The sequence below is a fragment of the Phaseolus vulgaris genome, chromosome 4 (genome assembly GCF_051622355.1).
Source record: "Phaseolus vulgaris cultivar YP4 chromosome 4, ASM5162235v1, whole genome shotgun sequence".
NCBI lineage: Eukaryota > Viridiplantae > Streptophyta > Magnoliopsida > Fabales > Fabaceae > Phaseolus > Phaseolus vulgaris.
Window position 1 is genome coordinate 2,743,594 of NC_143501.1, and position 14,571 is coordinate 2,758,164.

At 29.2% G+C, this 14,571-nt stretch overlaps 2 protein-coding genes across 3 annotated transcripts; both read left to right on the forward strand.

Annotated features, from left to right (window-relative positions):
- The first annotated feature begins 2,784 nt into the window (after positions 1-2,784).
- Positions 2,785-6,826, forward strand: LOC137836777 (Pectin lyase-like superfamily protein). The gene is made up of 6 exons (XM_068645504.2): positions 2,785-3,048; positions 3,696-3,827; positions 3,923-4,102; positions 4,833-5,040; positions 5,334-5,524; positions 6,225-6,826. Exons 1-6 carry the CDS (start codon positions 2,863-2,865, stop codon positions 6,606-6,608), a joined length of 1,281 nt encoding a protein of 426 aa, XP_068501605.2. The 5' UTR covers positions 2,785-2,862; the 3' UTR covers positions 6,609-6,826.
- Positions 6,827-8,347: 1,521 nt separating this feature from the next.
- Positions 8,348-13,158, forward strand: LOC137836783 (ADP-ribosylation factor). Of its 2 annotated transcripts, XM_068645511.2 has the most exons (7): positions 8,348-8,428; positions 8,613-8,779; positions 9,796-9,866; positions 10,381-10,500; positions 11,901-12,019; positions 12,205-12,286; positions 12,949-13,158. In XM_068645511.2, exons 2-7 carry the CDS (start codon positions 8,632-8,634, stop codon positions 12,952-12,954), a joined length of 546 nt encoding a protein of 181 aa, XP_068501612.1. In that variant the 5' UTR covers positions 8,348-8,428; positions 8,613-8,631; the 3' UTR covers positions 12,955-13,158. The 2 variants fall into 2 exon arrangements, with proteins under 2 accessions (XP_068501612.1, XP_068501613.1); XM_068645512.2 differs by lacking the exons at positions 11,901-12,019; positions 12,205-12,286; positions 12,949-13,158 and adding an exon at positions 11,324-11,398.
- Positions 13,159-14,571: the final 1,413 nt, after the last annotated feature.

Sequence of the window (14,571 nt, forward strand, 5' to 3'; positions counted from 1 at the left end):
AATACGAAAATATTTTTATCGAAAGATCTATATAAAAAAGTTAATTTTTTTATAATATAGAAATTTTACACTATGAAAAAAATCATTTTGGATTAATATACAATAACGACAAACGGGTAATATACACCATTTTAGATAATTAGTAAATACTTTGTGCCTTTGGATATAGATAGTACAATAATTAATACTTTAAATGTAATAAACACTTCACCTAAATTACCATGATTAATTAATTTGATTCGGTCCTCCATTTTTTAAAATTTTATGAATTATAAACATGTTTCAACTTCTAAAACAAATAATTTAGGTGATTATGTATTTTAATAAAATTAAAGATACACATTAAAAAAAAACATTATATCCATTTTATTTTATTCTAGAATGTGATTTTATGCATGCAGAACATTTTATAGCGATATTGTCGCATGAAATGTTGTTTAATAATTGAAGTATTTGTTGAATTAATGGCCTAATCACAACAGAGCAAATCTTTGACCTAAACCATATTTTCATTGCAAGCAAGGTTCCTTCCCATTTAACCAACAAAAAAAAATGAATAATATTTAAGAAGCAATATAATAATCACTATAAGATGAGAACAAGTTTCTGTTATTGTCAACTAAATTAACTAGAATAAGAGAAAGCCAACACATGCTTGCTTCAACCCTAGTGTTGGTAGGTCAAATAAGGAACAAAAATTATTTTATCATCTTCTCATTATTATTATTATTATTATTTAGATTTTGGATGTAAAACTAATTATTTAGGTCTTTCTTTTCATACCCAAAAATGTGAATACTTGAAAAGGAAAATCAAATCAAAAGAAGATTTAAATATGTTTTTCTTTCTAAAATATTGTTTCATTTTGTTTCTGATTTTCCTACTTAGCTTTTGGTCCTACAATATTTTGTTTTTATTTTAGTGTGTATAGTAGGTCAATAATAAACTTTTAGTTAAAAAGAATTTAAGATAAAATGTAATTAATTATTATATTAATTAAATTATGATTAAATGAATTATTAATATTCAAAATAGTTTTTACTTTAATAAAATTTATAAAGTAATTTTTAAATTTTTATTTAATTAACTATTAAAATTTTAGTCACCATCTTTAGAATTTAAATTAATTGATAATTAATTAAATACTAATGTAAAAAATAATTTATAAATTTTATTAATAATAATAACCATTTTATATATCAATAATTTTTTAGATTTTAAAATAATATATAATTTAATTAATATATCAATTAATTATTTTTAACTTTTAAAACTAAATTTTATTTAATTATTTTTTAGTGACTCAACATATACAAAATATTGTAAGACTACAAAAAAAAAAACTAAATAAAACAAGAAGTACTAAAGTTGTTTTTTCACAGGAACAAACATCAAATAATTTTTTAAAGAGAACAAAAACATGACTATATTTAAACTTAAAAATAACATATATGTAATAAAAAATTGTAAGATGAGTCCGTGAGTGATCATTGATTAAATTTCTTAAGTTGCGTCATATCATAGGTCATAGGATTGAATTCAGATTTTTTCTGTCTTGCATTTTTTTTTCTCTTCTTCTGTTTTTGATGTGTTATTTTTTAAATACAAGAACAAGAAATGAGGATTTTTCTTTGAAAAATTAGAGTCTTTGGTATGGCCCTCCACAACGTGGTTCTATAAGATTCAACCCTAATATTAGGGTTAAAATTCTTCCATTTTCCAAGCTTAAGTTCGTGAACCTCCACATATCGTGTTAATGGGTGTAAATATATATATGCCTAAGTCAAAAGATTGATTCTGATAACTACTAACGACTTTTACATGAATAGTGTAAATAAACTATACAAAATATTTATCAAATTATCCGACTTCAATTTTAAGAAATAATATTGTTAGATCAATTATCGCATTTGAGATATTTTCTGTTATATTAAATGTTGATGTTTCATTAGAGTTTTTTTCCTTAAAAAACATCTCGGTAGAAGGAATATATAAACTATCGTTGACCCGACTTCTAAGTGATGTAAGACTATATAAGCAATACTGGAATAAGTATCTTTTTTTAATTTCAAATAGTTAAATCAGAAGTAGGTATAATGAAATTCAGAGAGACTCTACTAAAATACTCATACTTAATTTAAAAAAATCTAATTTCAATTTCTTATTTTTTTTTTAATCTTAATTTTATAATCTATTAAAATGTTGAACAATTTTGAGAATAAAATTATAAGATATAAATAAGTTGTAAATTTTATTTTATTAAGTCAAGTTAGTTTTATATTAGTGATGAAAGTTATGTTTACATGGAGTTTTATAACTACCAACAATCAAAATTTTGATTAAGAATAATGTTAAATGTATGTTTAATATAGTCTCATGATATTTAAGAGTCGAGGTTAAAAACAATTTATATACTCATTTCCTTTAATCCACTGAGATAATTTTTAAAAACAAAATCGTGACGAAACATCGACTTCTAAAACGAGATAATACCTCAAATGCGTTGATTGAACTACGTATCTCTTGATCTTGAGACAAGATCAAGACAAATAAAAAACAACATTCTTATAAAGAAAACATTGTAAACTCAAATAATTCTTAAAAAAATAAGAAATAATGAATAATGTAAATCAGATTACAAAATAAAAAAACTATTGCAATTAAATTGTAGTATTGTCTATAACCTGTGAACTGGTCACGATTTGATACTGTTTGTCTCGTGTGCAATGCAAGTGCCACAATTCTTTTTTGCCTATAAATAGAGCTTCAATTTCTCGCTATGATAAACCACAAAATCTCTTTTTCTCCTGAAACCATTTTCTTCTTCACCTTCTTCCTTTGCATCTCTGTTTCTCTTTCAAAATGAAGAACATGAACATGAATGTAAAGATCATTGCACTAGTCACTGCAATTGCATTTTCTGTGTGGTTTTCAAGCTGCACTGCCACACGTGTGAGCCACTGGAGGAAACTCAAAGCAACTTCTTCTGCTACTTTTAATGTGTTGGACTATGGTGCCAAGGGTGATGGTCATGCAGATGATACACAGGTCATTTTTCATTGTTTTCCCAAATGGGTTCAACTTTACTTTTTCTTCCCACCATTTCAGTTTTCAGATGATCACAAAATCTGGCATCAATGAATGTGTTGGCATGGTGGTGCAGCACAATACCATGTTAGATTTTGTCATCAAGATTGAATATTGAAAACATGAATATGTTAAAAATGTGTATTTAATAATGAAGGAGCAAATTTATGAAAAAAAAAATAAACTAATTAGTTTTTGTGTGTATTTGTTGCTTTCTACTTAATAATTTTTAAGTTTAACTTACTTTTATAAAATCGACTTATAAGATGAGGTTTGTATCAATTTTTATGTTCTGATTTTCTATTAATTTGAAATTTTCAACCCGTCTCTTACATCAAAATCCTTCAACTTGTATGTGAAACTGTATATTTATGGTGATTGGATAGTATGAGTTTTTCGAATATTAACTCAATCTTATAAAATCGACTTATAAAATGAAGTTTTCATCAATTTATATGTTTTTAATTTTGATCGATGTGAAATTTTCAATACATTCTCTTATATTAAAATCTTTCCACTCGTGTAAGACTATATATTTATAGGTGATATAATGGTTTGAATTTTTCACTTGCGAGTATTAACTTGGTATCACACTAAAATTTATGCAGGCTTTTGCAGGAGCATGGGAAGCTGCTTGTAAGGTGGAGGGTTCAACAATGGTTGTGCCATCTGGTTCTGTATTTTTGGTGAAACCAGTTTCTTTTTCAGGTCCTAACTGTGAGCAAAACATTGTTTTTCAGGTGAAGGAATTAATCTTTCTCTTCCCATTCACTCTTTAAAATGTTATCACACTGTAGAATCTTACATGATATATTGATGATAAAAACATATGCAGTTGGATGGAAAAATCATTGCACCAACAAGCTCTGAAGCTTGGGGCTCTGGTACCCTGCAATGGCTTGAATTTTCAAAGCTTAAAAAGATTACAATAAGAGGTAAAGGTGTGATTGATGGCCAAGGTTCTGTTTGGTGGAATGACTCACCCAATGGAAAACTTCCAAGCACAAAACCAACAGTAAGATTACTCCTTCTTCCATCATTCAAAAGCTTACAATAATAAATAATAATGTACATCAATATTTTAAAAATCTTACCAATTATATTTTTATATTTAAAATTTAATTATAATAAAGATAGACACTTACTTCGAGAGTCCTAATGTAAATAATTTTTTTAATATCTTTTTTCTCAATCTATTTCTTGCAATTCCTATTCTGGTCACATTCTTTCTTGATGACCAACCAGTTAGACAACCTCATTTACAAAGACAAAACTCGTTTCTATTATATTTCAATTTTCATTAGTATATATATATATATAACTTCTCACATTAACCAATGAGTCTTTTATTTTATTAAATTATATTTAGACTCAAAGTCCAACATCTATTTCATATCAAGTCACATAATTTTCTAACATCAAATTCTCTTCTTTCTTTTAACCAAATTATTAGTATCAAATTCAAATATTCATCATCTTTACTTGTTATTTTATTTTAAAATTTTTGAACCTATAAAAAAATATATATATTTAAATTATTATTGATTTTGACTCTTAAATTATGTGAAACTATATATTCATCGTATCAGAAGAATAATGGACATAATGTAGTTGATAAAGTTTTCTTGAAAACTCAAATTAGAAGTATTGTTTTCCACTTTATCATGTAGAATGTGAGAAGATCACATAGTTTAGTCTTGAAACTAAAATTCTCATGTGTTGTGTTATTGGTTCTCTACAATTAGGCCCTGAGATTCTATGGAAGTGATGGAGTGACAGTGACAGGGATAACAATTCAGAACAGCCAACAGACCCATCTGAAGTTTGACTCAAGCACAAACATTCAAGTGTTTGATATAAATGTTTCATCTCCTGGTGATAGCCCCAACACTGATGGAATTCATCTGCAGAACTCACAAAATGTGGTCATATACAGCACCACTCTTGCTTGTGGTAATCATGCATACTTCTAAATTATAATCAAAATCTCAAAAAACCATCATTTTCATTCAGTATATCTTGAGTTTAAAATTTAGGGTTTAAAGTTTTTTATTATTAAAGTGTCAATAAAACTATTTTTTTCATTAATGTCAAAACAAAATATCATTATAAAAAAATTATTAAATAAAATCTAATATTAAAAAAAAATTATATTAACTATATTAGTAGCTAAAATAATATTTAATATTAATAACTAAAATTTTAATGGCTAAAACTTGTAAAATTTGTGGTGCTAAATTGTGTAGGTGATGATTGCATATCGATACAAACTGGTTGCTCCGACGTATATGTTCACAACGTGAATTGTGGACCTGGCCATGGTATCAGCATTGGAAGTCTTGGCAAAGAGAACACCAAAGCTTGTGTTAGAAACATCACTGTTCGAGATGTCACTATCCAAAATACCCTCACTGGTGTTAGAATCAAAACATGGCAGGTATACACTCACATCACATATCCTCAACCTTTCTTCTTTTTATGTTTGTCAATTATAGAGTTGAGTTAAACTTAAAGTCTACTAACTAGTATTTTTGTAACCTTTCTTTTTTCTGTCAGTCGATTGTTGGGTTGAGATAAACTTTTTTTTATCGATAATAAAAAATGAATAAATATGAATCACTTTAGAGGTGGTCCAACCCTTATACATAAACACAATCTTTAACCTCCACCACTAGACATAGTCTCATATATACTTATACGAAACACTCCTAACTAAACCCAAAGAAAATCACCTAAGGCAATCAAACATATACCTAAAAAGGTACATCATGAAATCATCCACATACAAACCAAATGGTCAAAACACCAATCAAAAAAGGAGAAATGTGCAGAATGTGACTTGAATGTAACCCAAGACAAAGCCTTTAATTGAACCAAAACAAACACTTTCAATACATCTACTACACTCCTTTAAAGACTACCATGTTTCTATACTTCCAAACCTCATTGAGATAAACTTAAAGTCCACTAACTATTATTTTCGTGTGGGCTTAGTTTTGTGCTAGGTTTCAAATGTGGAAAATCAAAGTTACTTGAATAGTTTTTATTCAATGTCAAACCAAATATGCATTTTTACACTAAAGAACATTTTGTATTTATCATAGTTTAACTAAAAGTTGTTCATGTTTTTTCCCTAGGGTGGCTCTGGCTCAGTCCAAAACATCATGTTCTCCAATGTTCAAGTTTCTGGAGTTGAAACTCCAATCTCCATTGACCAATACTACTGTGATGGTGGCAAGTGCAGGAATGAGTCATCAGCAGTGGCAGTGTCAGGCATACACTATGTGAACATCAAAGGAACATACACTAAGGAGCCAATTTACTTTGCATGCAGTGATAACTTACCATGCACTGGCATAACCCTTGACACCATTCAACTACAATCATCTCAAAATCATGATCGTGTACCCTTTTGTTGGGAATCATTTGGAGAATTAAAGACCAAAACAGTCCCTCCTGTTGAATGCCTTCAGAGAAACCCATCAAAAACAGGATTTGCTTCCAACATTGATTCTTGCTGAATTTATCAGCACTATACTATGGTAGGGGTTACATATAGATTAATATAATACATCATAGAAAGTTGTTGTTAGTGGTTGATTATCATGATATCTTAAAAATAGTTCAAATTCTTGTATTATATATAAGTTAGGGTCAAGATTTACAAGCCAATATATATTTAGATTGATGGAAAAAATGTTTTAGACATATATCAATTATATACATAAATTTTCAATTATGTTTATGTTTTACTTTTGGTAGTATTAAGAAAGTAAACTTTAAGTTTAATTTAACTTTAGAAAACTGATATAGATAAGCGAGATTTATCACATCTATATATTATAGTTTGGTCATTCTTTAGACGATGTAAGATCTTCAACATATTCCCATGAAAACAAATGGTCTTTTGGCATTGGTGAGAATCATTTCCATGAAGGGGATGACACGTGGACCTTCATGCATTCCTTGTCAGTCTATGCTTTCTATTTGCACTCTAGTAATTTATTTGTGCACCCTAGATGGTCTAGAGTTGCAGTGGGTCCAAGAAGGCCCAATTGTAACTCTAGCTATTTTTTTGTATTTACACCCTATCCTAATTGGCCCTAAACATGACCCAAACAAATGATCCAAATACAATATACTACTCTATACAATGTTTATAAAACTAGAGAAAAAAATAGAAGAGAAGATAACAATTATTTTTTCCTGAGATGAGAGTCTTTTGAGCTCCTTCTTATGCTTCCAAATTCTTAGCCAAATGTTTCGAGATTGTATGATTTTTCATCAGAAAATACATAAGAAGACAAAGTTAAATTTTGTCGGACTTATATAAACATTTTAACAATACCTTTTTCTTACAAAATAAACTACATAACTTTTTATTTTCCAATGGGAATGAAAATATGTAAGAATAAAATTAATCTTGTGGATAATTTTGTCAATATTTCTTTCCTTCTAAGAAATAAGTAACTAATTAAAATAGTTTTTACACATATTTTTATTTGATTTTAGGGAGAAATAAATGTTTACAAAATTACATTAATTTTACAAATTAAATTTCACATTCTCATCGTAACTTTATTTAAAAAAAATAAATAACTAATGAATAATAATAATGTGAAGAAGAAGAATCCACTAAACAAAAACACCATAAGTGTAACACTAATAATTGCATGAATAATAGCATATAAAAAAAAATGAGGAATTACATTAGTATGAGAAAGTGAAGTCAAACCTTTAACAATGTTTGATCAATCATGAATCAAACTGAAAGGGTGGTGATAGGTAGACACCACACAATGAAAAATATTCGCTTCACAATTTAATAAAATAATATTTTAATTATATTTAATTTATTTTTTAATTTAAAATATTATTATAATAGGTTCTCAAGTATATGTGAATTACTTTTCTTTGTAAAAGTAATATTTTCCAAAATAAAATTCCATTGTCACAAACTTTCATCCTAAATTTTGATTGAACTTTTTATTTAATGACTACCTTTATGTTCTAAATTCAATAACACTTTCTTAATTAATATGTTATAAATCATGTAAAATAATATTTTTCTGATAGAAACATATTTACAAATTCCAAATTTAAACATATTATACTCATTCAAGAAAAAAAAAATCGAGTCTCAAGTGGTGAAAAGATCCCGAATTGAACGACGACGTTTCAGAGATTCGACACGGTGCCGTGTTGAAGACTTGTTTGAAGACTTGTAATGAAATAACAGTGCCAAGAGAAACTGAACCCTCTCTCTTTCAGTCGTTCTCCGAGAACAAAAAATCGCGATTCGCTCTTCTCTTCGAAATCGTGAACAAAAAATCGAGAAGAGGTAAACGAATTCATCCCTCTCCGATTCAGTTCCTTCGAGCTCTCTATCAATTTCATTCAGATTATCGTTTCGTTATTTGTTAGCTTTCAATTGATTATAATAATTGCTATTTCCGTATCTGATTCGAGTATGTGTGTTGGCGATGGATCTGCGATGTCGCAAATGGTTGCGTGGTTTGGAACAGCGAATTGGAGTGAGGGAGGATGGGGTTGTCGTTCACTAAGCTGTTCAGCAGGTTGTTCGCGAAGAAGGAAATGAGGATTCTGATGGTAGGTCTTGATGCTGCTGGTAAGACAACCATCTTGTACAAGCTCAAGCTTGGAGAAATCGTCACCACTATCCCCACCATCGGTAATTTCACTTTTCCTCACTATCACTTTTGGTAATATTAGCTTTCCATTTTTAGTAAATGCTCCATCTAACATGCTTCTTTTGCTTTTTCCCCCCTTTTTTTTCTATTTTTGTGTAATAATAAGAATAATAATTTTTCTATTTTATTATTATTATTATTATTATTATTGTTGTTGTTGTTGTTGTTGATATTATTATTATTATTATTGATGGTGAATCAAGATTTGAATACGTGCTGAATGGATATCCACACTTAGTGTTTGGAACATGATTTGTCTCTGTCTATGGTACATGGCTGTATCTGAAGGAGAACGCGGTGGAAAACTAAAGAAAAATAATTAGAATTGTGAACATCACGCACCAAAAATTCATTGTACAGATTGGAACACTGTTCGTGTTTTTGAGTATGTGAAAATTTGAATCCTCACAGAAGCTGATGGATCGCCTGGGGGCGATATTTGTGTTATTATTTTTTGTTATGGGAATTGTTGGAGATTCTAGGATGACTTGTGATATGGCTAAATTAAAGTATAAAAGGGAGGGATAGCCCTCTCCTTGCAAGTCGGTATTGCAGAGTTGACATAGCTATGTCACGTTGCATAATACTTAACATAAATTTTTTTATAAAAAAGAAGTGTAGTTCTATAGTGATACTTAACGTAAAAACTTTTATAAAAAAAAGTGTAGTTTTAAACTCAAAGTTTAAGGTGGTAACAGACTATTAATAACTGTTAGTGGGCTTATTGGGCCGGCATTGGACCACTTGCAAATGTCCTGTCTTGCAAACTTCACACTCTAGATGTCTATTTCTCAGTGTGAGGGGGTATTGGAGATCCTAATTTATTGAGTTAATTTTCTCTGATTAATTTATTTACTTTGGTATTTCTGGCACTTGTGCAATAATATTTTTAATGTGGAAATTTAAACATTATGAATTGGTTTGCTAAAGCAGTATTTCCTCTTATGATTGTATGAGTATAAATTGTTAAATTAATGAGCCACATTTTTCTTTGTAGGATTTAATGTTGAGACTGTGGAGTACAAGAACATCAGCTTCACTGTGTGGGATGTTGGTGGTCAGGACAAGGTAAAACTGCTCTTCCTGTCTCTTTCTGTTTGTTTGTTCCTATTGTAATTGTAACAAGAGCTAGTAAAGTCATGCTTGGCTATGACTCTCATTCTTAAAGTGTCTTTCATGTTATGCTTCCTGACTCTATTCAAGTTTTTTATTTGCATGATCTGTACCCCTGGTTTGGTTGATCTATAAAGTTGAGGACTGTATGTGAATCTGCAGGTGGATTTTATATTTTTTACGAAGGTTTGGTTGGGGAAGTGGATTAGCTTTGCTTATGCCTCTCTCTTCTGTATATTGCTATATCAATTGATTAATTTGATGAATTTACTGCTATGTTATTCTTTTTTGGAATCACTGATGGACCTGTCTTCTTTTGATTGATATTTAGTATTCTCTAAGCAAGTTCAAACATCATTTATATCTGTGGGATGTTCTGTTAGTGCCTCATGTTGTTTATTCAATTGTTTAATTTTTTCTATTATAAGGGTTTGTGCAATTTTGCTATAATTTTGGTTGCTATATGCAGATTCGTCCACTATGGAGGCATTATTTCCAGAACACTCAGGGTCTCATTTTTGTGGTGGATAGCAATGATAGAGATCGAGTGGTTGAGGCAAGGGATGAGTTGCACAGGATGCTGAATGAGGTATATTTTATGGGCATGCTAGTTTCACTCACATATCTCGATTCCTGATAGAGCACCTGTGATAACTTTATTGAAATTTTATTAAATCACATAGATATATAACTATTTTTGTTGTTGTCCCCCAGTTACATGACTTGTACAGATACTATTCTTTACCCTGAATTTAGAATTATGACGTACATAGCTTCCCCATCACATGCAACTCCTATATTAAGCAAATAAAATAGCTGCTCATAAATGCCCCTATTACGCCCTTTTTCATCACATGTTTGTTATCTATTTTTTATGGTTTTGGTATTTTGTGTTCTTACAGATTTTCTTTCATGATGTTAAGCCTTTTTGGTAATCATTTTAGGGGAAGAGGGAGACTTATTGCTAAGTGTGTTATCTGGAAATTGGTCCATACTTTTCTATATTTTTTTTTGGGGTTAGACTAAGATATAATTTTTGCCCATTGTGAGCTGTACATAGGAATAATTCCCCTTTGACGATGTGATATATAGTCCCTCTCTCAAAATGGTGGCTTCCCATTCATAAGGATTTGAATGTGTTCCTAGTACCGAGGGAGCTTCTGAGGTTTGGTCTACCCTTATATGCTTTGTTTTCTTTATTTTTTTTATTGATTGTTTTCCAATATTTTAAGTTTTTCCAATCTGTATCTAATTAACCACACTACCTCTTATTAAAAGTGTTTTAGTATTGACTCTTGAGTGTTTACCATCTACAAATTAACAATTCTTCTAAATTTTTCTGTGAAGTCTGACAATTTGTTGTAGTGACATCTCCTTGTTTGCTAACCATAGTATTTTTTAATTTTCTTCAGGAGTGTTTATGTTTTTTTAAATGCCAAAAAGAGAAAAGACACAAAAAAGAAAAGGAATGAAAGGTGTTTTACTTATTATATTATGCATTGATTTGGTATTTTTTTAATTATCATTTTTTACCTTAAAAGAAACTCTGTAAATTTGATGGATGTAATTGGAGTGCTTTGTTACCATCCTGACTTATTGACCTTAAATTACTTGTGGTTATGACTCAACAACCTTCCATTGTCAAAAAAATTTCCTGGCCTGTTGCTTTTCTATTGCAATATAAAAGAAGCTAGCCCTGCAGCTTTCTCAGTGCAATAACATAAAATAAAAAATCAGTCCTACAATCCCTACATTCTTGATGTCCAATCCTAGAGGTGAGGAAGAGGGTGTTGGGATCCCACATCAACTATAGATATGAAGTAGAGCTTATAAAAAGTTGAGCAAGGCCTTATGAGCTAGTTTTAGGGGTTGAATGACCCAACCCCAAGTTGAAGATAATGTAAGTAAGGGATTTTGGGATTAAATGACGTGGCAGTATATTGGAAATTTATTAGGGTGGTGTCTGAATCTTATGTTGATTTGTTTCAGGATGAACTTAGAGAAGCTGTTTTGCTTGTTTTTGCCAACAAGCAAGATCTTCCCAATGCAATGAATGCTGCAGAAATAACCGACAAGCTTGGTCTTCATTCACTCCGTCAACGCCACTGGTATGAAGATATAATCCTTATCTAAAAGCTTTCCATTGATAATACTGATGATTTGAATTTTCTTGCATATATGTGAGAGGAACATTCGTTGATTAGTCTGTAACTTCAATGCTATATTTACTTTGACCAAAGAGATTTGCATGTGTGAGCAACCCCTTTTCATTCAATGGCTTTATTTATTTCAGGTATATCCAGAGCACTTGTGCAACTTCTGGAGAGGGTCTCTATGAGGGTCTGGAGTGGCTTTCTAACAACATTGCCAGCAAGGTAAGTCTCAATGCTGTAGCTCTAATTAAAATACTGTTGTTGGTATGACACCATTTGCATGATTTGGTTTCTTTTCTTTTGTAATTGCCTTCCTTCATGTGGTTATTTTTAGAACATTATTGATGTTTAAGTATGTAAATGATTGAAAGGGAAAAAACTAATACATATTTCGAATTGTTAAGTTTTCAATTTTTTGTGTTGAAATACAAACCTCTAGAAAAGAAATGTTACATTAATTAATTTTTAAATCATATTTTAAACACTGCTAGCTATATTTAAGAGTTTTTTAGTTTTTAAGAATTGTTTTATAAAACAGATTTTAAAAATAATATTTTAGATATATAGAAGTGGATAAGATGAGTGTGTAAGGAAGAACACGAGGAATAAAACAAACCGAGTAGAAAACCAAACAACTATAAGTTTTTATGTTTTTTTTTAAGTACTGAAAACAGTTTGAAACTATCTGAAAACTGGTTTTAGATTTAAATTTGTTCGAAACATAAAATTAACTACTAAATCGAACAATATTGATCCAAGTAAAATTAAAGTGTGTAATAGCAAAATCTGTTTTGCTACAAAACTGTCCTTGATCGTTAATATCGTGCTGTCTGTTATCTTATATTTTACATTTGGCAACTTACCAACTTTTTCTGTTTTCTTAGGCATGAGACATTTGAAAAAATTTCCGTTGTCTGGGATTTTATGCGAGTCTGGCAGTTCTTGGAGAAAGATGGTAAAGTTTTATATAGTTAAGGTTGTAATAGCTGAACACTTGTTAGAAGTATTCTCTTTTGTGTTAACTTGGGTTTGTATGATTGCTTAAATTAGCTAATACTTTTAGCTATAATAAGTGGAACTTTTGTTCGTGTTCATTTTGTTAGTTTGTTTATCGATTGAATATTTTCATTGCATTTTGTTCTGGGGTATTGCTGCTCCTGATATTATTGAATCAGGATTAGAAAATTGTAGGAAATTTCTTCCTGCACCTTATCATTTAAACTCAACACAAAATTTAAAACCCAACATTGTTCTTGATTTTGATTTTATTTTTGCTTACGGATGCAGAAATCTAAAAGAGATTGTTATATACTCCAGATTTCGATATCCGATAGGTTATTTTTGTACTTCATTTAAGCTTTTGGATGACTGTATCCGGAAGTGAGTTATGAGTTCTAGATTTTTATATATGGTATGATGTGTTGTAAATGGTGTTGAAGGTTGAGATTCAGAACTTATTTATTTTTGTTTATGGATCTTGATATATTAGTTTTGGACTTGAATATTAAAAACTTTGTGATTTGACTTATGAATATGATTATCTAAAAATGTAATTTTTTTTAAATCATTAAAGGTAAAATGGACATTTTATATCAATATTTGAATTGATATGGTAAATCAATATGGTGCAGGGAGAATGAACCAACTTTGGTTATAGATAGCGTCTTGGTGTTCTTTTTTTGAGAGTACAATGGAATTAATTTTGATAGATTTGGTTTTAAATTGTTAAATGTGATTAAGAATTGGAGATCTGTGTCTAAATTAGTTTTAGTAGTAAATTTGATAATAAAACACATTATAGTGTAAAAAATTGGTTTTACATGTTATCTATTATCTAAATGGGTACCTAATTGCTCCTTGGATTTGGACTTGAACATTAGATGAAATTTATGAAAAAAATAAAAAAAAATCTCAAAGAGTATAAGCAACAACATTTGATAGTTTTAAATAAAAAAAATTATCATTGGATTAAATTTAATAAGATTGGAAATTTTAATTTGATTCTTGATTAACTCTGGTGAAATATAAGGAAATAATATCTTCCATAAATAATATAATTTGTATTAACTTATAATCAATATGAGTTTTGAATGCTGACAATTCGATATGAATTAATCGCATTTTAATAGACTAAAATTTAAATGAATAATTTAGACCAAATGAGTGATTAATAAAATACTAAACGAGATATTAAGCTATTTAAGGATTTATCGCTTGCAAAAAAATCTATTTCAAATGGAAATCAAAATGAAATTAAATAACAAATGTTAATATATTTATGGAAATAATAAAAAAATTCATTTAAAATGTTAATTAATTCAACATGGAGTATCCATTCAATTTTATAGAAATAATTTAATATAAAATTTATTTATTAAAATAATGCAATTTCGAATGGAAATTATCTTTTTGAAACGCCAGAATTCATTAAAAAGGGAATACAAGTCAAATAGAAATGAATAAGATGGAATAAAAAGCCATTCAAAATACTGATTATCTTAATATGA